This window comes from Ovis aries, chromosome 8, assembly GCF_016772045.2.
Source record: "Ovis aries strain OAR_USU_Benz2616 breed Rambouillet chromosome 8, ARS-UI_Ramb_v3.0, whole genome shotgun sequence".
Taxonomy (NCBI): Eukaryota; Metazoa; Chordata; class Mammalia; order Artiodactyla; family Bovidae; genus Ovis; species Ovis aries.
Genome location: NC_056061.1, coordinates 49,254,116 through 49,279,548, shown reverse-complemented (window position 1 = coordinate 49,279,548; position 25,433 = coordinate 49,254,116). Strand labels below are relative to the sequence as shown.

The 25,433-nt window shown below is 38.8% G+C and overlaps 1 protein-coding gene across 1 annotated transcript in view; it reads left to right on the top strand.

The window, feature by feature from the left end:
• Window positions 1–24,542, top strand: part of SPACA1 (sperm acrosome associated 1) — a 31,175-nt gene extending 6,633 nt beyond the window's left edge. The window contains exons 3-7 of the mRNA XM_042253777.2: window positions 7,079–7,180; window positions 7,922–8,028; window positions 16,597–16,732; window positions 22,454–22,574; window positions 24,309–24,542. Coding sequence (XP_042109711.1) covers window positions 7,079–7,180; window positions 7,922–8,028; window positions 16,597–16,732; window positions 22,454–22,574; window positions 24,309–24,465 — 623 coding nt within the window. The 3' untranslated portion in view covers window positions 24,466–24,542. The remainder of the gene's footprint in view (window positions 1–7,078; window positions 7,181–7,921; window positions 8,029–16,596; window positions 16,733–22,453; window positions 22,575–24,308) is intronic.
• The last annotated feature ends 891 nt before the right edge of the window (window positions 24,543–25,433 follow it).

Here is a 25,433-nt window from a genome sequence, read left to right as displayed (position 1 = left end):
TTGTCATGCAGTCATTATTGCAATCCACTCCCAAATTTTTCATCATCCCAAGCTGAAACCTCTGTACCAGTTAAACACTAATTTCCCACTTAGCCCAATCCCTCGCAACAGTTATTCTACTTCCTGTCTCTTGAGATAGTTTTAAACCTGTTTTTTTACCTTAATTTCTTGGTCAGTCAGAGTCAGAGATGAGAGGAATCTTTGTAATAATCTTGTATTTATTCATTTGCAATTTATATTTTTATTCTGCTTACTTGTGAAATTCTCACAGAGAATGATTTTTATGACAATTCTAATAATTGGTATTGTCCTACTCTTTAAAGATGTACTTCAGCAATTATATATCTTTATTCAATAAATTTGGGCTTCCCTAGTGGCTCAGATGATAAAGGATCCATCTGCAGTGTGGGAGACCCAGGTTGGATCTCTGGGTTAGGAAGATCCCTTGGAGGAGTGCATGGCAACCCACTCCAGTATTCTTGCCTGGAGAATCCCATGGACAGAGGAGCCTGGTGGGCTACATACAGGGCCTGGGATTGCAAAGAGTCGGACACAACTGAGTGTCTAACACACATTCAACAAGTTGGTTTTTCTTTTTTCCTTTTAAGTTTTTGCCTACTATGTGCCAGGTATTATTATAGGTGTTAGAATACAGCAGTAAACAAAGCAGTGAAAACTCTGCCTTTACGGAATATATTTTTTAGTAGAGTCAAAGAGATACATAATGTAAAACATGTAATATGTCAGATGGTGGTAAGTTCTAAAAATAAACCATAAAAGGCAATATTTCACATCTATAATATTTAACTATTAAAAATATTTTCAATCTGTAAAAATTATTTAAAAGAAAAAAATGCTTTAGTGAAAATTCTGTTGAACTCCCAAAACAATATTTAGCATTCAAAAAGTCTTGTTTTCTTGGAACACACAAGCATATTTTTAAGTATTGACTTACATGTCACATCTACACGCATCATTGCAATGAACTCTATTTGGCTAAATAAATAAATACATAAAATACCTGCTTGGAAAATATTTATGCATTTCAAAATAAGACTATCCCCCTAAAGAAGTACTATTCATAAATTTAAGTGGAGCCATTCTACAGCCATTCTTAAGAATCTCATTTAATCAGAAGAGACCTTTCCCCATCCAACCTTCCCTCTCCTTATCTCGTATGGAGGACTCTCTTGTTTGCTTCTCAAAGTTTGGTCCACAGGCTAGCTACATCAGCATAGCCTGAGAGCTTGTGAGAAATTTAGAACCTCAGGACCTACTGCAGACCTACTGACTGCGTCATAATTTGCACGTTAGTATATCTCAGGTGTTTTGCATGCACTCTGAAGATTGAAACACGCTCTTATAAGCCATCTTTTATATGATAAATCAACAGATTATAAGCCATCTCTTGTATTATAAGCCAGGCTCTATACAGTCAGCCAAAACAAGACCGGGAGCTGACTTTGGCTCGGATCATGAACTCTTTATTGCAAAATTCACACTTAAATTGAAGAAAGTAGGGAAAACCACTAGACCATTCAGGTATGACCTAAATCAAATCCCTTATGACTATACAGTGGAAGTGAGAAATAGATTTAAGGGACTAGATCTGATAGAGTGCCTTAAAAACTGTGGATGGAGGTTCATGACATTGTCCAGGAGACTGATAAGCCATCCCCAAGAAAAAGAAATGCAAAAAGGTAAAATGGTTGTCTGAGGAGGCCTTAAAAATAGCTGAGAAAAGAAGAGAAGTGAAAGGCAAAGGGAAAAAGGGAAGATATACCCATCTGAATGCAGAGTTCCAAAGAGTAGCAAGAAGAGATAAGAGAGCCTTCCTCAGTGATCAATGCAAAGAAATAGAAGAAAATGAGAGAACAGGAAAAACTAGATATCTCTTCAAGAGAATTAGAGATACCAACGGAACATTTCATGCAAAGATGGCCTCAATAAAGGACAGAAATGATATGGACCTAACAGAAGCAGAAGATATTAAGAAGAGGTAGAAAGAATACACAGAAGAACTATACAAAAAAGATCTTAGTGACCCAGATAACCACAATGGTGTGATCACTCACCTAGAGCCAGATATCCTGGAATGCAAAGTCAAATGGACCTTAGGAAGCATCACTATGAACAAAGCTAGTGGAGGTGATGGAATTCCAACCGAGCTACTTCAAGTCCTAAAAGCTGATGCTGTGAAAGTGCTGTACTCAGTTCAGTTCAGTTCAGTCACTCAGTCGGGTCCGACTCTTTGCAACCCCATGAATCGCAGCACGCCAGGCCTCCCTGTCAATGACCAACTCCCAGAGTTCACTCAGACTCACATCCATCGAGTCAGTGATGCCATCCAGCCACCTCATCCTCTGTTGTCCCCTTCTCCTCCTGCCCCCAATCCCTCCCAGCATCAGAGTCTTTTCCAATGAGTCAACGCTTCACATCAGGTGACCAAAGTACTGGAGTTTCAGCTTTAGCATCATTCTCCAAAGAAATCCCAGGGCTGATATTCAGAATGGACTGGTTGGATCTCCTTGCAGTCCAAGGAACTCTCAAGAGTCTTCTCCAACACCACAGCTCAAAAGCATCAATTCTTCGGTGCTCAGCTTTCTTCACAGTCCAACTCTCACATCCATACATGACCACTGGAAAAACCATACCCTTGACTAGACGGACCTTTGTTGGCAAAGTAATGTCTCTGCATTTGAATATGCTATCTAGGTTGGTCATAACTTTTCTTCCAAGGAGTAAGCATCTTTTAATTTCATGGCTGCAATCACCATCTGCAGTGATTTTGGAGCCCCCAAAAATAAAGTCTGACACTGTGTCCACTGTTTCCCCATCTATTTTCCATGAAGTGATGGGACCAGATGCCATGATCTTCATTTTCTGAATGTTGAGCTTTAAGTCAACTTTTTCATTCTCCTCTTTCACTTTCATCAAGAGGCTTTTTAGTTCTTCTTCACTTTCTGTCATAAGGGTGGTGTCATCTGCATATCTGAGGTTATGGGTATTTCTCCCGGCAATCTTGATTCCAGTTTGTGCTTCTTCTAGCCCAGCGTTTCCCATGATGTACTCTGCGTATAAGTTAAATAAGCAGGGTGACAATATACAGCCTTGACGTACTCGTTTTCCTATTTGGAACCAGTCTGTTGTTCCATGTCCAGTTCTAACTGTTGCTTCCTGGCCTGCATATAGAGATACCAAGGGAACATTTCATGCAAAGATGGCCTCAATAAAGGACAGAAATGGTATGGACCTAACAGAAGCAGAAGATATTAAGAAGAGGTGGCAAGAATACACAGAAAAACTGTACAAAAAAGATCTTCACGACCAAGATAATCACGATGGTGTGATCACTCACCTAGAGCCAGACATCCTGGAGTGTGAACTTAAGTGGGCCTTAGGAAGCATCACTACGAACAAAGCTAGTGGAGGTGATGGAATTCCAGTTGAGCTATTTCAGATCCTGAAAGCTGATGCTGTGAAAGTGCTGCACTCAATATCCAGCAAATTTGGAAAACTCAGCAGTGGCCACAGGACTGGAAAAGGTCAGTTCTCATTCCAATCCCAAAGAATGGCAATGCCAAAGAATGCTCAAACTACCTCACAATTGCACTCATCCCACATGCTAGTCAAGTAATGCTCAAAATTCTCCAAGCCAGGCTTCAGCAGTATATGAACTGTGAACTTCCAGATGTTCAAGCTGGTTTTAGAAAAGGCAGAGGAACCAGAGATCAAATTGCCAACATCCGCTGGATCATGGAAAAAACGAGAGTTCCAGAAAAACATCTATTTCTGCTGTACTCAATATGCCAGCAAATTTCACAAACTCAGCAATGGCCACAGGACTGGAAAAGGTCAGTTTTCATTCCAATCCCAAAGAAACACAATGCCAAAGAATGTTCAAACTACTGCACAGTTGCACTTCTCTCATACACTAGCAGCTTCCCTAGTGGCTTAGAGGTTAAAGGGTCTGCCTGCAATGTGGGAGACCTGGGTTCGATCCCTAGGTTGGGAAGATCCCCTGGGGCAGGAAATGGCAACCCACTCCAGTATTCTTGCCTGGTGAATCCCATGGATGGAGGAGCCTGGTAAGCTATAGTCCATGGGGTCACAAAGAGTCAGACACAACTGAGCGACTTCACTTTCACATGCTAGCAAAGAAATGCTCAATATTCTCTAAGCTAGGCTTCAGCAGTACATGAACCAAGAACTTCCAGATGTTCAATCTGGATTTAGAAAAGGCAAAGGAACCAGAGATCAAATTGCCAACATCCATTGGATCATAGAAAAAGCAAGAGAATTCCAGAAAAACATCTACATCTGCTTTATTGACTATGCAAAAGCCTTTGACTGTGTTGCTGCTATTGCTGCTGCTAAGTCACTTCAGTCATGTCCAACTCTGTGTGACCCCATAGATGGCAGCCCACTAGGGTCCTCTGTCCCTGGGATTCTCCAGGCAAGAATACTGGAGTGGGTTGCCATTTCCTTCTCCAGTGCATGAAAGGGAAAAGTGAAAGTGAAGTTGCTTAGTGGTGTCTGACTCTTAGCGACCCCATGGACCACAGCCTACCAGGCTCCTCCATCCATGGGATTTTCCAGGCAAGAGTGCTGGAGTGGGGTGCCATTGCCTTCTCCGTGACTGTGTTGAATAAGTCTTAAAAGAGATGGGAATACCAGACCACCTTACCTGCCTCCTGAGAAACCTGTTTGCAGGTCAAAAGCAACAGTTAGACCTGGACATGAAACAAAGGACTGGTTCCAAATTGGGAAAGCAGTACATCAAGGCTGTATATTGTCACCTTGCTAATTTAACCTATAAGCAGAATCTGTCATGCGAAATGCTGGGCTGGATGAAGCATAAGCTGGAACCAGGATTGCAGAGACAAGTATCAATAACTTCACATATGCAGATGACACCATGGTTATGGCTGAAAGCAAGAAACTAAAGACTTGCTTCTTAATGAAAGTGAAAGAGAAGAGTGAAAAAACTGGCTTAAAACTCAACATTTGAAAAACTAAGATCATGGCATAGGGTCCCATCACTTCATGGCAAATATATGGGGAAACAATGGAAAGAGTGACAGACTTTATTTTCTTGGGCTCCAAAATTACTACACACGACTGCAGCCATGAATTAAAAGACGCTTGCTCCTTGGAAGAAAAGCTATGACCAACCTAGAGAGTGAAAGTGAAAGTTGCTCAGTCATGTCTGACTCTGCAATCCCATGGACTGTGCAGTCCATGGAATTATCCAGGCCAGAATACTGAAGTGGGTAACCTTTCCCTTCTTGAGGGTATCTTCCCAACCCATGGATCAAACCTAGGTCTCCTGCCTTGCAGGCAGATTCTTTACCAGCTGAGCCAGAAGGGAACCCCAACTATGACCAACCTAGACAGTATATTGAAAAGCAGAGACATGACTTTGCTGACAAATGTCTGTCTAGTCAAAGCTATGGTTTTTCCAGTAGTCATGTATGAATATGAAAGTTGGACCATAAGGAAAGCTGAATGCTCAAGAATTGATGCTTTTGAACTGTGGTGTTGGAGAAGACTCTTGACAGTCCCTTGGACTGCAAGGAGATCAAACCAATCCATCCTAAAGGAAATCAGTCCTGAATATTCATTGGAAGGACCGATGCTGAAGCTGAAGCTCTGATACTTTGGCTACCTGATGTGAAGAACTGACTCATTAGAAAAGATTGGGAAAGATTGAAGGCGGGAGGAGAAGGGGATGACAGAGGATGAGATGGTTGGATTGCATCACAGACTCAATGGACATGAGTTTGAGCAAGCTCTGGGAGTTTGTGATGGAAAGGGAAACCTGGGATCCTGCAGTCCATGGGGTCTCAAAGAGTCAGAAATGAGTGAGTGACTGAACTGAACTGAAGCCATCTCTCGACTTCAGCTTACCCTTGTTTTGAGATTGGGTGGTATGATTAACATCTTACAGGGACTGAAAGAAGGAACTTGGTAGGAAGAATATGAAGATGGACTACTCCTTAGCCTGTGACAGCACAGTCTCATCATAGGACATGTTCGGCATGTCACTGAACCAGCTTTTAACCAGCTTTTATCATCTCTCTCACTTCTGGTGTTGAGATCTGAGATGGGCCAGTAAAAGAGAGATCTGAGATGGGTCAGTAAAGACTTGATTTCTTATGAAATGTGTGGCAATTCTAACAAGAGTTATCACTTTGAAAATGGAGGTCTGGTCATTAAGTCTATCTTGATAAATTTAATACAGAGATTTTTATCAGTCTAGGTGTTAAAAAGCATCATTTATGTTACAATGTAATTTTTGTAATTTCCTCTGCAAGATCCAACTCCCCCCATTCCAAAGTTCCATGGTCAAATAAATTTGGAAGATCCTGTGTGTTACTGCTTTCTACTATTTCAGTAGTAGGCTTTATTAGCTGTAATAAGCACATTTTATATATCTCTAAGAAGGAAAAATACTGTCATTCTTGACATGCTGTCAGCTGAAATGCATTCAGATCTCAAAAATGTTAGCATGTAAAACTTTTGCATCTTTGATCAATGAAAATTTACACATAATAGCACATTCATTTACTAGCATACTAAAAGGTCCTCTAAAATTCTGAGGAGATTCATTTCATTTTAATTTAATGTATAATTTCCAAATGTAACTAATCATGGAATCACTTTTCTTATGTTATCAACCAGAGGAACTAGTGTTTCATGTGACTCATTTTGGAAAATGTTGTTTTATGAAATAATTCAAATTGCTTGTGCTCATGCTTAGTCACTTCACTTGTATCCTACTCATTTTGAACTCATGGACTGTAGCCCACCAGGCTCCTCTCCAGGCAAGAATACTGGAGTGGGTAACCATTCCCTTCTCCAGGGGATCTTTCTGACTCAGGGATCAAACCCAGGTCTCCTGCATTGCAGGTTGATTCTTTACCTGCTGAGCCATCTCTAAATGTTATTACCTTGAATTTAGGAATTTAATTTCTGAAATTAGGAGAAAAGTTTCAAAATGACCTAGGTGGAAAAATAAAATAACCCTGGAATTCTTCTTTTTTCTTTTAACATTTGCCAATTTCTTTTATCAAAGGTATTGGTATTAGAGAAGTTATATTGACAAACGGATGCCCTGGTGGTGAATCCAAGTGTATCGTACGAGTGGAAGAATGTCGTGGACCAGTAGATTGTGGCTGTGAGTTGGACTTTATACTGGAGGGAGACAGAGGGGCCATGTTTACTCTGGGGAGATATCCTTAACCTCAGTTTGCCTTGAGTGGAGGGAGATGATCAAATGATTTACTGAAAGGAAATCATAAGAAAACTTAAAATTCCACTTCTCCAAACAGTTATAGGTCTTTCTACTTTTCTTTACATTTTTTCAGTTGTGTCTGAATTGAACATACATTCTCTCTAGCACACTGGAACCTTACTGCACTCAGGTTTTGGTTGAAGCCATCCTCCAGAGAAATACTTTCGACCTTGTGGTTGTGACAGTCTATCAGTAGATTGGTAAACTCTACATTGGGAACTTTGAGAGCTTTTCTGTATCAAATTTCACTAGTCTGAGGTTTCATTATCCTAAGCCAGAAAGAGGTAGACAGGGGAGGGGTTGTTCCTAACCAGAAAATTGGCAGCCACTAGTAAGTATATCTCAAAGTTTAATAGATCACTAAGTAGTTTGCCCTTACTGTCTCTTCTCTATAGTTTATTTTGCCAAAGGAACAGACAGGTATGGTGTTTACTTGCCTCTTCCGTGACTTCATCGTTGCATCCATGACGACTTCCTGCTCCTCTACAGTCAAACTTCCAGTAAACGTTTACTAACTTCCAGCATGTAATTTCTTTTCAAATTGGGAGTGACTTTTAAAAGTAATATTGTGTATAAAGCAGTTCACAAGGCCCATTGGTATATATGTATGTAATTTTTTTTCAGGGGGAAGACCAATTTCAGAAAGCCTTGAACGTGTTAGGCTTGCATGTGTTCATACATCTCCTGAAAACCGTTTCAAATATATTTGGAGACTTCTAAGGCCAGACCAGGTGAGTAATGAATGTATATAATTTGGTGCTTTCCAGTGAGTCTTAAGATTTGTTTCCCAGTGCTTGATGACGCTCAGAGGACTTTCTCTTCAAAAGCAATTTGCAAAAATGAAGTAAAAATCATACAACTTTATTATTATTGGGATTTAAATTGTTTTTCATTTCTTAGTAGGGCTAAAACTTTATATGTATATATAGGGCCAGCTATTATCAGAACTTAGAAACATCTATTTTATATAAAGTGTTCTATTTTGGAAGCAAGGTTTTCATTTGTATGTATAATACTTGTATAATGATAACAGTAGCTAACATTAGTTGAGGGCTTATTAAATGCCAGATATACACCAACTGCTAGAGTTTCTTTTACTCATATAACAATCTATGAGGTAATTCCCATCATTATACGCATTTTGCAGATAAGTACAATTGTTGCTCAGTTTCCTCAGGGAATTGACTCCAGGACCCCCTTCAGACACCAGAATCAGAGATGCTCAATTTTCTTATATGACATGGTATTAATATATAATACCATGGTATTATATTACTATATAACATGGCTAATTATATAGCATTTGCATATAACAGATACTTGTGTCTGTATACTTTAAATCACCTCTAGATTATATATAATATATTGTAAGTGCTATATCAGTTCAGTTCAGTCACTCAGTCGTGTCTGACCATTTGCAACCCCATGAACCACAGCACGCCAGGCCTCCCTGTCCATCACCAACTCCCGGAGTCTGCCAAACCCTTGTCCATTGAGTCAGTGATGCCATCCAACCATCTCATCCTCTGTCGTCCCCTTCTCCTCCAGCGCTCAATCTTTCCCAGCATCAGGGTCTTTTCCAGTGAGTCAGCTCTTTGCATCAGGTGGCCAAAATATGGAGTTTCAGCCTCAACATCAGTCCTTCCAATGAACACCCAGGACTGGTCTCCTTTAGGATGGACTAGTTGGATCTCTTTGCAGTCCAAGGGACTCTCAAGAGTCTTCTCCAACACCACAGTTCAAAAGCATCAATTCTTTGGCGCTCAGCTTTCTTTAAAGTCCAACTCTCACATCCATACATGACCAGTGGAAAAACCGTAGCCTTGACTAGATGGACATTTGTTGGCAAAGTAATGTCTCTGCTTTTGAACATGCTGTCTAGGTTGGTCATAACTTTCCTTCCAAGGAGTAAGCGTCTTTTAATTTCATGGCTGCAGTCACCATCACAATGATTTTGGAGCCCAGAAAAATAAAGTCAGTCACTGTTTTCACTGTTTCCCCATCTCTTTGCCAGGAAGTGATGGGACCAGATGCCGTGATCTTAGTTTTCTGAATATTGAGCTTTAAGCCAACTTTTTCACTCTCCTCTTTCACTTTCATCAAGAGGCTTTTAGTTCTTCTTCACTTTCTGCCATAAGGATGGTGTCATCTGCATATCTGAGGTTATGGATATTTTTCCCTGCAATCTTGATTCCAGCTTGTGCTTCATCCAGTCCAGCATTTCTTATGATGTACTCTGCATATAAGTTAAGTAAGCAAGGTGACAATATACAACCTGGACGTCCTCCTTTTCCTATTTGGAACCAGTCTGTTGTTCCATGTCCAGTTCTAACTGTTGCTTCCTGACCTGCATACAGCTTTCTCAAGAAGCAGGTCAGGTGGTCTGGTGTTCCCATCTCTCTCTGAATTTTCCACAGTTTATTGTGATCCACATAGTCAAAGGCTTTGGCATAGTCAATAAAGCAGAAATAGATGTTTTTCTGGAACTCTCTTGCTTTTTCGATGATCCAGCGGATGTTGGCAATTTGATCTCTGGTTCCTCTGCCTTTTCTAAAACCAGCTTGAACATCTGGAAGTTCACAGTTCATATACTGCTGAAGCCTGGCTTGGAGAATTTTGAGCATTACTTGACTAGCGTGTGAGATGAGTGCAATTGTGCAGTAGTTTGAACATCCTTTGGCATTGCCTTTCTTTGGGATTGGAATGAGAACTGACCTTTTCCAGTCCTGTGGCAACTGCTGAGTTTTCCAAATTTGCTGGCAAATTGAGTGCAGCACTTTCACAGCATCAGCTTTCAGGATTTGAAATAGCTCAACTGGAATTCCATCACTTCCACTAGCTTTGTTCATAGTGATGCTTCCTAAGGCCCACTTGAGTTCACATTCCAGGATGTCTGGCTCTAGGTGAGTGATCACACCATCATGATTATCTGGGTCATGAAGATCTTTTTTGTACAGTTCTTCTGTGTATTCTTGCCATTTCTTCTTAATAGGTGCTTTTGTTAGGTCCCTGCCATTTCTGTCCTTTATCGAGCCCATCTTTGCATGAAATTTTCCATTGGTATCTCTAATTTTCTTGAAGAGATCTCTAGTCTTTCCCATTCTGTTGTTTTCCTCTATTTCTTTGCATTGATTGCTGAGGAGGGCTTTCTTATCTCACTTTGCTATTATTTGGAACTCTGCATTCAAATGGGTATATCTTTCCTTTTCTCCTTTGCTTTTCACTTCCCTTCATTTCACAACTATTTGTAAGGCCTCCTCAGACAGTCATTTTGCTTTTTTGCATTTCTTTTTCTTGGAGATGGTTTTGATTCCTGTCTCCTGTACAGTGTCATGTACCTCCATCCATAGTCCATCAGGCACTCTGTCTATCAGATCTAGTCCCTTAAATTTATTTCTCACTTCCACTGTATAATCATAAGGGATTTCATTTAGGTCATACCTGAATGGTCTAGTGGTTTTCTCCACTGGCTTCAATTTCAATCTGAATTTGGTAATAAGGAGTTCATGATCCAAGCCACAGTCAGCTCCCGGTCTTGTTTTTGCTGACTGTATAGAGCTTCTCCATCTTTGGCTGCAAAGAATGTTATCAATCTGATTTTGGTGTCAACCATCTGGTGATATCCATGTGTAGAGTCTTCTCTGGTGTTGTTGGAAGTGGGTTTTGCTATGACCAGTGCGTTCTTTTTTTTTTTTTTTTTTTAGTGTTTATTATTCGTTTTATTTATTTTTAAAAAATTTTTTAAATTTTAAAATCTTTAATTCTTACATGCATTCCCAAACATGAACCCCCTCCCACCTCCCTCCCCATAACATCTTTCTGGTCATCCCCATGCACCAGCCCCAAGCATGCTGCATCCTGCGTCAGACATAGACTGGCGATTCAATTCACATGATAGTATACATGTTAGAATGTCATTCTCCCAAATCATCCCACCTCTCCCTCTCCCTCTGAGTCCAAAAGTCCGTTATACACATCTGTGTCTCTTTCCCTGTCTTGCATACAGGGTCGTCATTGCCATCTTCCTAAATTCCATATATATGTGTTAGTATACTGTATTGGTGTTTTTCTTTCTGGCTTACTTCACTCTGTATAATCGGCTCCAGTTTCATCCATCTCATCAGAACTGATTCAAATGAATTCTTTTAACGGCTGAGTAATACTGCATTGTGTATATGTACCACAGCTTTCTTATCCATTCATCTGCTGATGGACATCTAGGTTGTTTCCATGTCCTGGCTATTATAAACAGTGCTGCGATGAACATTGGGGTACATGTGTCTCTTTCAATTCTGGTTTCCTCAGTGTGTATGCCCAGCAGTGGGATTGCTGGGTCATAAGGTAGTTCTATTTGCAATTTTTAAGGAATCTCCACACTGTTCTCCATAGTGGCTGTACTAGTTTGCATTCCCACCAACAGTGTAGGAGGGTTCCCTTTCTCCACACCCTCTCCAGCATTTATTGCTTGCAGATTTTTGGATCGCAGCCATTCTGACTGGTGTGAAGTGGTACCTCATTGTGGTTTTGATTTGCATTTCTCTAATAATGAGTGATGTTGAGCATCTTTTCATGTGTTTGTTAGCCATCCGTATGTCTTCTTTGGAGAAATGTCTGTTTAGTTCTTTGGCCCATTTTTGATTGGGTCGTTTATTTTTCTGGAGTTGAGCTGCATAAGTTGCTTGTATATTTTTGAGATTAGTTGTTTGTCAGTTGCTTCATTTGCTATTATTTTCTCCCATTCAGAAGGCTGTCTTTTCACCTTGCTTATATTTTCCTTTGTTGTGCAGAAGCTTTTAATTTTAATTAGATCCCATTTGTTTATTTTTGCTTTTATTTCCAGAATTCTGGGAGGTGGATCATAGAAGATCCTGCTGTGATTTATGTCTGAGAGTGTTTTGCCTATGTTCTCCTCTAGGAGTTTTATAGTTTCTGATCTTACATTTAGATCTTTAATCCATTTTGAGTTTATTTTTGTGCGGTGTTAGAAAGTGATCTAGTTTCATTCTTTTACAAGTGGTTGACCAGTTTTCCCAGCACCACTTGTTAAAGAGATTGTCTTTACTCCATTGTATATTCTTGCCTCCTTTGTCAAAGATAAGGTGTCCATATGTGTGTGGATTTATCTCTGGGCTTTCTATTTTGTTCCATTGATCTATATGTCTGTCTTTGTGCCAGTACCATACTGTCTTGATGACTGTGGCTTTGTAGTAGAGCCTGAAGTCAGGCAAGTTGATTCCTCCAGTTCCATTCTTCTTTCTCAAGATTGCTTTGGCTATTCGAGGTTTTTTGTATTTCCATACACATCTTGAAATTATTTGTTCTAGTTCTGTGAAAAATGTGCCTGGTAGCTTGATAGGGATTGCATTGAATTTGTAAATTGCTTTGGGTAGTATACTCATTTTCACTATATTGATTCTTCCGATCCATGAACATGGTATATTTCTCCATCTATTAGTGTCCTCTTTGATTTCTTTCATCAGTGTTTTATAGTTTTCTATATATAGGTCTTTAGTTTCTTTAGGTAGATATATTCCTAAGTATTTTATTCTTTTCGTTGCAATGGTGAATGGAATTGTTTCCTTAATTTCTTTTCTACTTTCTCATTATTCGTGTATAGGAATGCAAGGGATTTCTGTGTGTTGATTTTATATCCTGCAACTTTACTATATTCATTGATTAGCTCTAGTAATTTTCTGGTGGAGTCTTTAGGGTTTTCCATGTAGAGGATCATGTCATCTGCAAACAGTGAGAGTTTACTTCTTCTTTTCCAATTTGGATTCCTTTTATTTCTTTTTCTGCTCTGATTGCTGTGGCCAAAACTTCCAGAACTATGTTGAATAGTAGCGGTGAAAGTGGACACCCTTGTCTTGTTCCTGACTTGAGGGGAAATGCTTTCAATTTTTCACCATTGAGGATAATGTTTGCTGTGGGTTTGCCATATATAGCTTTTATTATGTTGAGGTATGTTCCTTCTATTCCTGCTTTCTGGAGAGTTTTTATCATAAATGGATGTTGAATTTTGTCAAAGGCCTTCTCTGCATCTATTGAGATAATCATATGGTTTTTATTTTTCAATGTGTTAATGTGGTGAATTACATTGATTGATTTGCGGATATTGAAGAATCCTTGCATCCCTGGGATAAAGCCCACTTGGTCATGGTGTATGATCTTTTTAATGTGTTGTTGGATTCTGATTGCTAGAATTTTGTTGAGGATTTTTGCATCTATGTTCATCAGAGATATTGGCCTGTAGTTTTCTTTTTTTGTGACCTCTTTGTCAGGTTTTGGTATTAGGGTGATGGTGGCCTCATAGAATGAGTTTGGAAGTTTACCTTCCTCTGCAATTTTCTGGAAGAGTTTGAGTAGGATAGGTGTTAGCTCTTCTCGAAATTTTGGTAGAATTCAGCTGTGAAGCCATCTGGACCTGGGCTTTTGTTTGCTGGAAGATTTCTGATTACAGTATCAATTTCCATGCTTGTGATGGGTCTGTTAAGATTTTCTATTTCTTCCTGGTTCAGTTTTGGAAAATTGTACTTTTCTAAGAATTTGTCCATTTCTTCCACGTTGTCCATTTTATTGGCATACAACTGCTGATAGTAGTCTCTTATGATCCTTTGTATTTCTGTGTTGTCTGTTGTGATCTCTCCATTTTCATTTCTAATTTTATTGATTTGATTTTTCTCTTGCTTCTTGATGAGTCTGGCTAATGGTTTGTCAATTTTATTTATCCTCTCGAAGAACCAGCTTTTGGCTTTGTTGATTTTTGCTATGGTCTCTTTTGTTTCTTTGCATTTATTTCTGCCCTAATTTTTAAGATTTCTTTCCTTCTACTAACTCTGGGGTTCTCCAACTCTTCCTTTTCTAGTTGCTTTAGTTGTAGAGTTAGGTTGTTTATTTGACTTTTTCTTGTTTCTTGAGGTATGCCTGTATTGCTATGAACTTTCCTCTTAGCACTGCTTTTATAGTGTCCCACAGGTTTTGGGTTGTTGTGTTTTCATTTTCATTAGTTTCTATGCATATTTTGATTTCTTTTTTGATTTCTTCTGTGATTTGTTGGTTATTCAGAAGTGTGTTGTTCAACCTCCATATGTTGGAATTTTTAATAGTTTTTCTCCTGTAATTGAGATCTAATCTTTTTTTTTTTTTAATTTTAGTTTTTATTTTTAAATTTTAAAATCTTTAATTCTTACATGCATTCCCAAACATGAACCCCCTCCCACCTCCCTCCCCATAACAACTTTCTGGGTCATCCCCATGCACCAGCCCCAAGCATGCTGCATCCTGCGTCAGACATAGACTGGCGATTCAATTCACATGATAGTATACATGTTAGAATGTCATTCTCCCAAATCATCCCACCTCTCCCTCTCCCTCTGAGTCCAAAAGTCCGTTATACACATCTGTGTCTCTTTCCCTGTCTTGCATACAGGGTCGTCATTGCCATCTTCCTAAATTCCATATATATGTGTTAGTATACTGTATTGGTGTTTTTCTTTCTGGCTTACTTCACTCTGTATAATCGGCTCCAGTTTCATCCATCTCATTAGAACTGATTCAAATGAATTCTTTTTAACGGCTGAGTAATACTCCATTGTGTATATGTACCACAGCTTTCTTATCCATCTTAATGCATTATGGTCAGAAAAGATGCTTGGAATGATTTCGATTTTTTTGAATTTATCAAGTTTTGATTTATGGCCCAGGATGTGATCTATCCTGGAGAAGGTTCCATGAGCACTTGAAAAAAAGGTGAAATTCGTTGTTTTGGGGTGAAATGTCCTATAGATATCAATTAGGTCTAACTGATCTAATGTATCATTTAAAGTTTGCGTTTCTTTGTTAATTTTCTGTTTAGTTGATCTGTCCATAGGTGTGAGTGGGGTATTAAAGTCTCCCACTATTATTGTGTTATTGTTGATTTCCCTTTCATACTTGTTAGCATTTGTCTTACATATTGCGGTGCTCCTATATTGGGTGCATATATATTTATAATTGTTATATCTTCTTCTTGGATTGTTCCTTTGATCATTATGTAGTGGCCTTCTTTGTCTCTTTTCACAGCCTTTGTTTTAAAGTCTATTTTATCGGATATGAGTATTGCCACTCCTGCTTTCTTTTGGTCTCTATTTGCGTGGTATATCTTTTTCCAGCCCTTCACTTTCAGTCTGTATGTGTCCCTTGTTTTGAGGTGGGTCTCTTGTAAGCAGCATATAGAGGGGTCTTGGTTTTGTATCCATTCGGCCAGTCTTTGTCTTTTGGTTGGGGCGTTCAACCCATTTACGTTTAAGGTAATTATTGATAAGTATGATCCCGTTGCCATTTACTTTATTGTTTTGGGTTCGGGTTTATACACCCTTTCGTGTTTCCTGTCTAGAGGATATCCTTTAGAATTTGTTGGAGAGCTGGTTTGGTGGTGCTGAATTCTCTCAGCTTTTGCTTGTCTGTAAAGCTTTTGATTTCTCCTTCGTATTTGAATGAGATCCTTGCTGGGTACAGTAATCTGGGCTGTAGGTTATTGTCTTTCATCACTTTAAGTATGTCTTGCCATTCCCTCCTGGCCTGAAGAGTTTCTATTGACAGATCAGCTGTTATCCTTATGGGAATCCCCTTGTGTGTTATTTGTTGTGACCAGTGCGTTCTCTTGGCAAAACTCTATTAGCCTTTGCCCTGCTTCATTCTGTACTCCAAGGCCAAATTTGCCTGTTACTCCAGGTGTTTCTTGACTTCCTACTTTTGCATTCCAGTCTCCTATAATGAAAAGGATGTTTTTTGGGGGGGTATTAGTTCTAGAAGGTCTTGTAGGTCTTCATAGCACTGTTCAGCTTCTTCAGCATTACTTTTCATGGAATAGACTTGGATTACCGTGATATTTAACGGTTTGCCATGGAAACAAACAGAGGTTTCCAATGGTTTGTGTTGAAAATGCTATTTAAGTATTTGTAAATGCAATAGAAATGCCAAGTAAAGAGTTACTGTGCAACCACTTCCTGTTTTGCTTTTTGGAACTTTCTGGAAATTCTTTTTTTCTGAGTATTTTTAATCTATGATTTGTTGAATCTACTGATGTGGAGCCCAAAGATATGGAGGACCAACTGTAGCTGAGATGCAGAGAGTAACTCCTTCTGATTTACACAGTCAGAAATTTGGTACTTGTTCTGTCTGACTTTAAAATACATGTGCATAATTAATTACTGTCCTAGACTGAGAGAAAGTGACTCTTATTTTGTTATAAGAAATAAATTATTTTCTGATCTTAGATTTTCATGAAGAATATTGATATTTTTTTTCTTTTAAAATAGCAAGCCATTATACTCGCAAATGATTCAGCAATCCTGGAAGTTCACAGGGATACTCACCCCAAGGCTTTTGAGTGTGAAACATTGGATAATAATGAAATAGTAGCATCTATTAGATTCACAATCTATACAACAACTGGTAAGTACCCAGCAACATTTTGACTTGCTTATATCTCAAACTTCAGAGAGCATCAGAATCTCATGGTGGTCTTGTTGAGACACAGATCACTAGCCCAACTCCTGTAGTTTCTGCATCTGTAGATCTTGAGTGAGACTGGGACAAGAATTTCCATTTCTGACAAGTTCCTAGTTACTGTTGGTCCAGAGATCACATTTTGGGAACCACTAGTTTTATACCATTAAGATTTTTCTACAAGGTAGTGTGAGTTTCCCTGGTGGCTCAGATGATAAAGACTGCCTGCAATGCAGGAGACCCAGCTTTGATCCCAGCTTTGGGTTGGGAAGACTCCCTGGAGAAGGAAATGGCTACCCACTTCAATATCCTTGCCTGGAGAATTCCATGGACAGAGGAGCCTGACGGGCTACAGTCCATGGGGTTGTAAAGAGTTGGACACGACTGAGCGACTACCACTTGACTGCCCTTTAACTGGAAACAAGCTGAGGTATTTTGGAGGTGATTTAAAAAAATAAACTGTAAACTTTCTTTGATGTATTGTTCAGGATCCTTAAAAAAAATCTTTATAGTGAAAGCTAATAACCGTAGTCCTATATTGGGATATACTGCTGCTGCTGCTGCTAAGTCACTTCAGTCGTGTCCGACTCTGTGCGACCCCATAGATGGCAGCCCGCCAGGCTCCCCTGTCCCTGGGATTCACCAGGCAAGAACACTGGAGTGGGTTGCCATTTCCTTCTCCAATGTGTAAAAGTGAAAAGTGAAAGTGAAGTCACTCACTCGTGTCTGACTCTCAGCGACCCCATGGACTGCAGCCCACCAGGCTCCTCCATCCATGGGATTTTCCAGGCAAGAGTATTGGAGTGGGATATACTAGGTGTTATTAAAAGAATAATGTCAATAAAAGGCAAAAAAGGACCAAACATCATCAACTAAAAAAGATCTCAGTGAATCACAGTTCAGGCTGTTAAAGGTTTTGAGAGCTGTTCTCAGTTCGTGTCCCCCAGCTTAGTCCTTGTTAGGACTGCTTAGTGGTGGTTAGCTCTTCCTGTGATTCAGAGGCAACAGGTGTAAGCTAAGGACTGGGGCACAGTCCCCAGTGTCCGCAAGTGAGACAAGTTGACTTTTCTCTCTCATAGCTCTCCAGGACTGGTGGGGTGTCTCTGCCATCTTAGCACATGCACTGGTTAGATGACAAAATGTTTTCAGAAAATGTTGATATCTATTAGTTGCTTTTAAAAAGGACAATTGGGTATACTGCTGTGACAGACCCTTTTGGCTGTTTTAGACATCAGACAAATGTTTTGGCTATAAATGTCCTCACAGTATGGTACTGGCTCGAAACAAATACATGATTAAAATATTTTCAGGGTAGATATGGTTTAATTAATGAAAATGCCCCATCCATTCCCTCATATGACAGATTTTTCACTTCCACAATAATTGTCTTTTATAGTTAGGCATTATTTTGATTGAATCATGTCCCCCTAAAAAGATATTTTCGAGTCCAAACTTGTCTGCCTTAAGAGTGTGATGGTGTCTGGAAATAGGGTTGTTGCAGGTATAGTTAATTCAGTTAAGACACGGTCTTACATACTAGAGAAGAGTGGGCTATTAATCCAGTTTAACTGGTGTCCTCATGACAAGAGGGAAATCTGGACACAGAAACCCAGAACATGAGAGAGGAGAACACATGGAGACTCAAGACACATGGGGAGAATACAGCCATGTGAAGACAGACACAGAAACTGGAGTTACACTGTCACAAATTACGGAACATCTGGGGCTCCCAGAGCCTGGGAGAGTAAAGGAAGGATCCTTCCCAGAGCCACTGGCGGGAGCACGGCCTTACCAATGCCTGGTATTCAAACATTATCCTCCAAAACTGTGAGATAACATGTTTCTGTTGTTTCTAAGTCCCCTAGTTAGTGGTACTTTGTTATGGTGGCCTTCAAAAACTAATACAAGCATAAGCTTAGTTTTTCTAAAATGTAAGAGCATCAAAATTCAGTCTGTTTTTCATTAGAAAATTCCAACAGAAATAGAAACTATTTTTTATTAGACATAAAAGTACTCTAAGGGACCCTTGCAAAAAGACTACCATTAAAATGAACCAGAATCTTGATACCTCTCATTTTCCACCTCTCTTGACTAGTATTTCAGGGTAGTGGGTAAATGGAAAGAAATTTTGCATTTCTTCCCCTCAAGTTTTAATCCTAAAAGTTTTTTTTTTTTTCATTTGAGCTTTAAAATTCCACTGCTTCTATAAGTCTAAAATTATCAAAAGTTAAAAACTTTTAAATTTAACAATGTTAGAATATAAATATGATATAAATTGGCTTCCCTGGTGGCTCATTCAGTAGTCTGCCTGCAATGCAGGAACCCTAGGTTCTATTGCTGGGTTGAGAAGATGCCCTGGAGAAGGGAATGGCAACCCACTCCAGTACTCTTGCCTGGAGAATTCCATGGACAGAGGAGCCGGGTGGGCTACAGTCCATGGGGTCACAAAGAGTCAGACACGACTGAGTGACTAACTTTAACTTTTTAAAATTGTTTATCATACTTGGAAGTATTTAATGAGATTACTAAATTGAGTTTATGGCTCTTGAACTACTAATAAAAATGGAAAATTATACTTCATAGTGTTTAAATAATAGAAAGAAAATCAAGATGAATAAGCAGTTGAGATTGCCTGAATAGGAGACCAAGTCTGTTAGAGTGTTGTGTGTGTGTGTGTGTGTGTGCAGGCGATCATGTCCAACTCTTCATGACTCCATGTACAGTAGCCCACTAGGTTTCTCTGTCCATGGAATTCTCCAGGCAAGAATACTGGAGTGGGTTGCCATTTCCTTCTCCAGGGGATTTTCTTGACCCAGGGATCAAACTTGCGAATCTTGCATCTCCTGCATAGGCAGGCAGATTCTTTACGGCTAGTACCACCTGGGAAGCCCCTGTTAGAATGGTACTTATCAAAATTAAAATATTAAAACACATAAAACCTAGCTTTCACAAATCATTAAATCTCCTTGGATGTTGGTTTACTTATCTGTATAAAAATTGTATCAGATGATCTTTCTGGACCTTCCCCACATGAATCTTTAATGAGTCTATGATTTAGGGACCAGGAAGAGCCATAAGAAAGGTATATAATTCAAAAGTAAGTAATATTTGCTATAAATTGCATTTTTATCAGCTTACAATGTAGCAGTGTTACAATACATATGGTAGACTTGTTTTGTCTCCTTAATAAGGAATAGCAGACAGATATGGGAGAGAATGCTGATTTAAAAGTGGTATTTGGATATTAAAACATATACAAAAATTAGAGATGTGTTACAGTCCTAAATGTATTAATAAAAGCTAAAATAATCAAGCTTAAAAAAGAAAACATAGAAGAGTATCTGTATGATTCAGGACTAGACAAGGCTTCCCTTTTAGATATGACAAAAACCAGTCACCATAAAAGGAAATATTGATAAATTAGGCTTCATAAAACTTAAAACTTCATATTCCAAAAATGGTATTGGGAAAATTTGACAGCCACATGCAAAAGAATGAAAGAAGGTCACTGTCTTACACTGTACACAGAAATAAACTCAAAATGGATGAAAGTGTTGAACGTAAGACCTAAAATCATAAAATTCCTAGGAAAAAAACATAGGCAGTAACCTTATTGATATAGGTCTTAGCTATGTTTTTGTAAATTTAACTTCAGAGACAAGGGAAACAAAATAAAAAATAAACAATTGACTGCTTCAAACTAAAAAGCTTCTGCACAGCAAAGGAAACCATCATCAAAACAAAAAGACAGCTTACAGAATGGGAGGAGACATTTGTACATGGTATCTCTGATGAGGGGTTAATAGGCCAGAATGTGTAAGGAACTCACAGTAATCAACATTAAAAAAAAAAACCTGATAAAAATCAGGCAGAGGATGTGAATAGATATTTTTTCCAAAGAAGACATACAGATGGTCAGCAGATGCATAAAAATATGATCAACATCACTAGTTGGGGAAATGCAAATCAAAACCACAGATACTACCTTATACCTATTAGAATGGTTGTTATCAAAAAAGACAAAAAATAACAAATGTTGGAGAGGATATGTAGAAAAGGGAACCCTTGTACACTGTTGGTACAGCCACTATGAAAAGCAGTATGGAGAGTCTTCAAAAAATTAAGAATCATACGACCACAGGAGACAGCTTTTCTGCTTCTGTATATTTATCCGAAGAACATAACACTAATTCAAAAAGACATATGCACCTCTGTGTTCTCTGAAGCATTATTTATAACAGCCAAGATATAGATATGTATACACACACATACACAAAATAGAATACTGCTCAGCCAGAAAATGAATGAAATCCTGACATTTGCAACATGGATGGACCTGAAAGGTGTTACTGCTAAGTGAAGTAAAGTCAGATGGAGAAAGACAGATATAAAGGTTTCACTCGTATGTTGAATTTAAAAAAATAAACAGAATCACACTCCTGGATACAGAGAACCAGATTATTGGTTGCCAGAGGGGAAGGGGGTTTACGGTAGGTGAAATGGATGATGGGAAGAGGCAACTTTATGGTGATGGACAGTAACTAGACTTGTGGTGGGAATCACTGTATACAGATATCAAATTATAATACTATACACCTGAAACTTACATTAAAACATTTAAAAATTTCAGCTTTTAAAAGGAATCACTAGAAAAATGAAAAGATAAAATCCATGAAAAAATTTAATAAACCATGTATAACAAGTATGATCAGTTTGGGAAAAGATCCTGTAATTTCTTAGAAAACTAAGCATACCTCTACCCTATGACCCAGCAGTTCCACTCATAGGTATTTATCCATAAGAAGTGGAAGTGTGTGTTCACAGAATGACTTGTATAAGAATGTTCATAGCAGTTTGTTTATAATAACCCCAAACTGAAACAGTGTGGGTGTCCATCAGGAGACTGAATAATTGAAGCATACTACCCAGTAATAAGAAAAAACTATTGATACATGCAACAATTATGGTTGAATCTCTAAAACATTATACTGAGTTAAAAAGCCTTACACAAAAGAAAGTATAATGAATGTTTCCATTCCTATGAAATTCTAGATCAGGCTGAACCAATCTATGTGGAAAAGAAAATCAGGACCGTAGTTGTGCCTGAAGGTTTGGGCAGGGATTAACTGGGAGGGGCTCAAGGAAGCTTTCTGGGGTAGAGTAATAGTCTGTGTGTTTTTAGGGATTTGAATTACATATGTGTGTTTGCATTTTCCATAACTAAATAACATATTTAAGATTGTTGTTCAATTCAGAGTCTGTACATTTTACCTCAAAAGAAAAAATATAAACAAATGTTGAACTCTAGTTAATGATATTCTCTTGATTCTGTAAGAAGTGTGTAGACATTAGCAAATTATCTTGAAATGCGTCAAAAAAAAATAAGGTGGATCAGTGGATTGATAGAAGCATGAATAGAAGGATAAAATGTTGATGGTAGTGTCTAGGTGGTGGAAATGCAGAATGTTTATTGTCAGATTCTTTGAACCTTTCTGCATGATTGTAAAGAACATTTCTAACGTGCAGAGAAAGTTCATTAACACGTTCCACTAATTCTCCCTGTATATTTCTAGAGTATTTTTCCAGATATAAAGTTCCCATTTAGATGTTCATTTCCTTTTTTTTCCCGGTAGTAATAATCATTACTATGTCTTTTTTTTTCTCTAGAATTACAGATGAAAAGAGCAAGCCAACCAGACACTGATGCAGTCCTAGTTTTTGTGCTGACCATAGGAGTTATTATCTGCATATTTGTGATCTTTGTACTGATCTTCATAATTATAAACTGGTAGGTGAAGAACTGCAGCTAAACCATTACCCTTGATAAAAAAAATCTGCATGTCTGCCCCTCCCTGTCCAGTGAATCTAAGGCCCTGTCCATTATGCTTCTCATGCAGGTTTCAAGACTGTCCAACTCTCTTCATCCCTCCTGAGATAATCCTGGTTCAAGCTACCTGATCTCATGACTTGATCCCCAGCCATGAGAAAACTTTTAAATGCAGTTTTCACAATTTTATGTAGTAGTTGTTAAAGCAAAAAGTTTATTGAATTAATATTTGTGTTGTCTAGTTGAAAATCAGTTCAGTTCAGTCGCTCAGTCGTGTCCGACTACTTGCAACCCCATGAATCACAGCACGCCAGGCCTCCCTGTCCATCACCAACTCCCGGAGTCCACCCAAACTCATGTCCATTGAGTCGGTGATGCCATCCAACCATCCCATCCTCTGTCGTCACCTTCTCCTCCAGCCCTCAGTCTTTCCCAGCATCAGGGTCTTTTCCAGTGAGTCAGCTCTTTGCATCAGGTGGCCAAAATATTGGAGTTTCAGCTTCAACATCAGTCCTTCCAAAAAACACCCAGGACTGGTCTCCTTTAGGGTGGACTGGTTGGATCTCCTTGCAGTCCAAGGGACTCTCAACAGTTTTCTCCAACACCACAGTTCAAAAGCATCATTCTTCAGCACTCAGCTTTCCTTATAGTCCAACTCTCACATCCATACATAACCACTGGAAAAACCATAGCCTTGACTAGATGGACCTTTGTTGGCAAAGTTTCTGCTTTTGAATATGCTGTCCAGGTTGGTCATAACTTTCCTTCCAAGGTGTAAGCATCTTTTAATTTCATGGCTGCAGTCACCATCTGCAGTGATTTTGGAGCCTAGGAAAATAAAGTCTGACACTGTTTCCACTGTTTCCCCATCTATTGGCCATGAAGTGATGGGACTGGATGCCATGATCTTAGTTTTCTGAATGTTGAGCTTTAAGCCAACTTTTTCACTCCCCTCTTTCACTTTCATCAAGAGGCTCTTTAGTTCTTCTTCACTTTCTGCCATAAGGGTGGTGTCATCTGCATATCTGAGGTTATTGATATTTCTCTCGGCAATCTTGATTCCAGCTTATGCTTCTTCCAGTCCAGTGTTTCTCATGATGTACTCTGCATATAAGTTAAATAAGCAGGGTGACAATATACAGCCTTGATGTACTCCTTTTCCTATTTGGAACCAGTATGTTGTTCCATGTCCAGTTCTAACTGTTGCTTCCTGACCTGCATACTAGTTGAAAATAATCACAACTTTAAAATGTGGTTATTATGAACTACTAGTTCATCATTTGAGAGTATTTCTATAATACCTACATGAGTATCACCCCCTGGTATATCTGAGGGCTCATCTACTATCACAATGCAGCTGATGCGCTGCAAAATAAAAATAAATCCTGACTAAGGAGGCACTTCTGTGGGTTTCTCTGATGGCTTAGCAGTAAAGAATCCATCTGCCAATGCAGGAGAGCTGGGTTCAATTCCTGGGTGGGGAAGATCCCTCAGACAAGGAAATGACATGCCATTCCAGTATTCTTACCAGGTTTATCCCATGGACAGAGGAGCCTGGTGGGCTACAGTCCATGGGGTTGTGGAGTCAGACACGACTTAGTAACTGAACAACAACAAGGAGACACTTCTATATATAGAAAACTAAAGTTTTAGTTTTCATTTCAAAAAATTAAAAAAACTTTTTTTTTCTTCCAGGACGGCAGTCAAAGATTTCTGGGGGGCAAAGGCCTCAACAACTGAGATACAGTCTGAGCTGAGTTCAATGAGATACAAAGATTCAACTTCTCTTGACCAGTCACCAACAGATATACCTGGACATGAAGATGATGCTTTAAGTGAATGGAATGAATGATGCATGGATGATGTATAACAAACCAAAGGAGATCAGAGCATATCAGATTCATTATTATAAAAATAAAATATATAGTTAAATACTTTAACAGTATTGTAAGAGATTTATTGTAGTTTGAAGGTAATGCAATATGAGAAGGGGCTTTTTTAATCAGTGCATCTTGGTGGTACAGTTATCAAAATTTTTAAAATTTGTTCTCAACATTTACCATTTCAGATAATCACTTTATCTAGAGGTACATACACAAAATCTTTTAAATACATTTTTAATGACTTTGATCACTTCTAAAGTGATTTGCCAGTTCGGTCCTCAGCAAGAAAAAAAACCATATAGAAGATACCTTGCATGTTAGACCTTCTCCTCACTGGGAGCACTGGATTGAACTTGCTTAAAGCAAACCAAATTTTCACATCCCTGAAGGGCAGGAGACATGCAAAGCATCACTTTTAAGACATAATAATAATATGAAAATAACTGACACTAAGTGTCAGTAAGTGCTTAGCTACTATGTGCCAAGCATTGCTCAAAGCATTTTACATGTATTAAGCCATTTAACTATGATTGCATATAGAGAGTATATAAAGAAGAACTTGGAAGGAATTTGGGGATGGCTGAGTAAATGACAAGAATTTAACATGCCCTGTAATTTATAGAAACAGTGAATTAAGGAGTTTTGCATGGCTACTGATAAGTGCCTTTGTTGAGTTTGGCATGCAGGTGGTAACATCTCAAAATTACCTCAATGCCATCACTGTCTTCTTGTCGTTAACCACTGCGGTGTCATTAACTGATACAGTTGTGATCGACTATCAACCAAGATACTAAGACATTAGATAATTTGATTTGGTAGACTTCATCAGAAATTAATTTTCAGAGGCTATGATAGTAAGTACAAAATACACTTAATTTTTTGTCTAGGTGAATTGTATGTCAACTTTGTTGGAATTAATGGGGTTTGTTAATTGCAC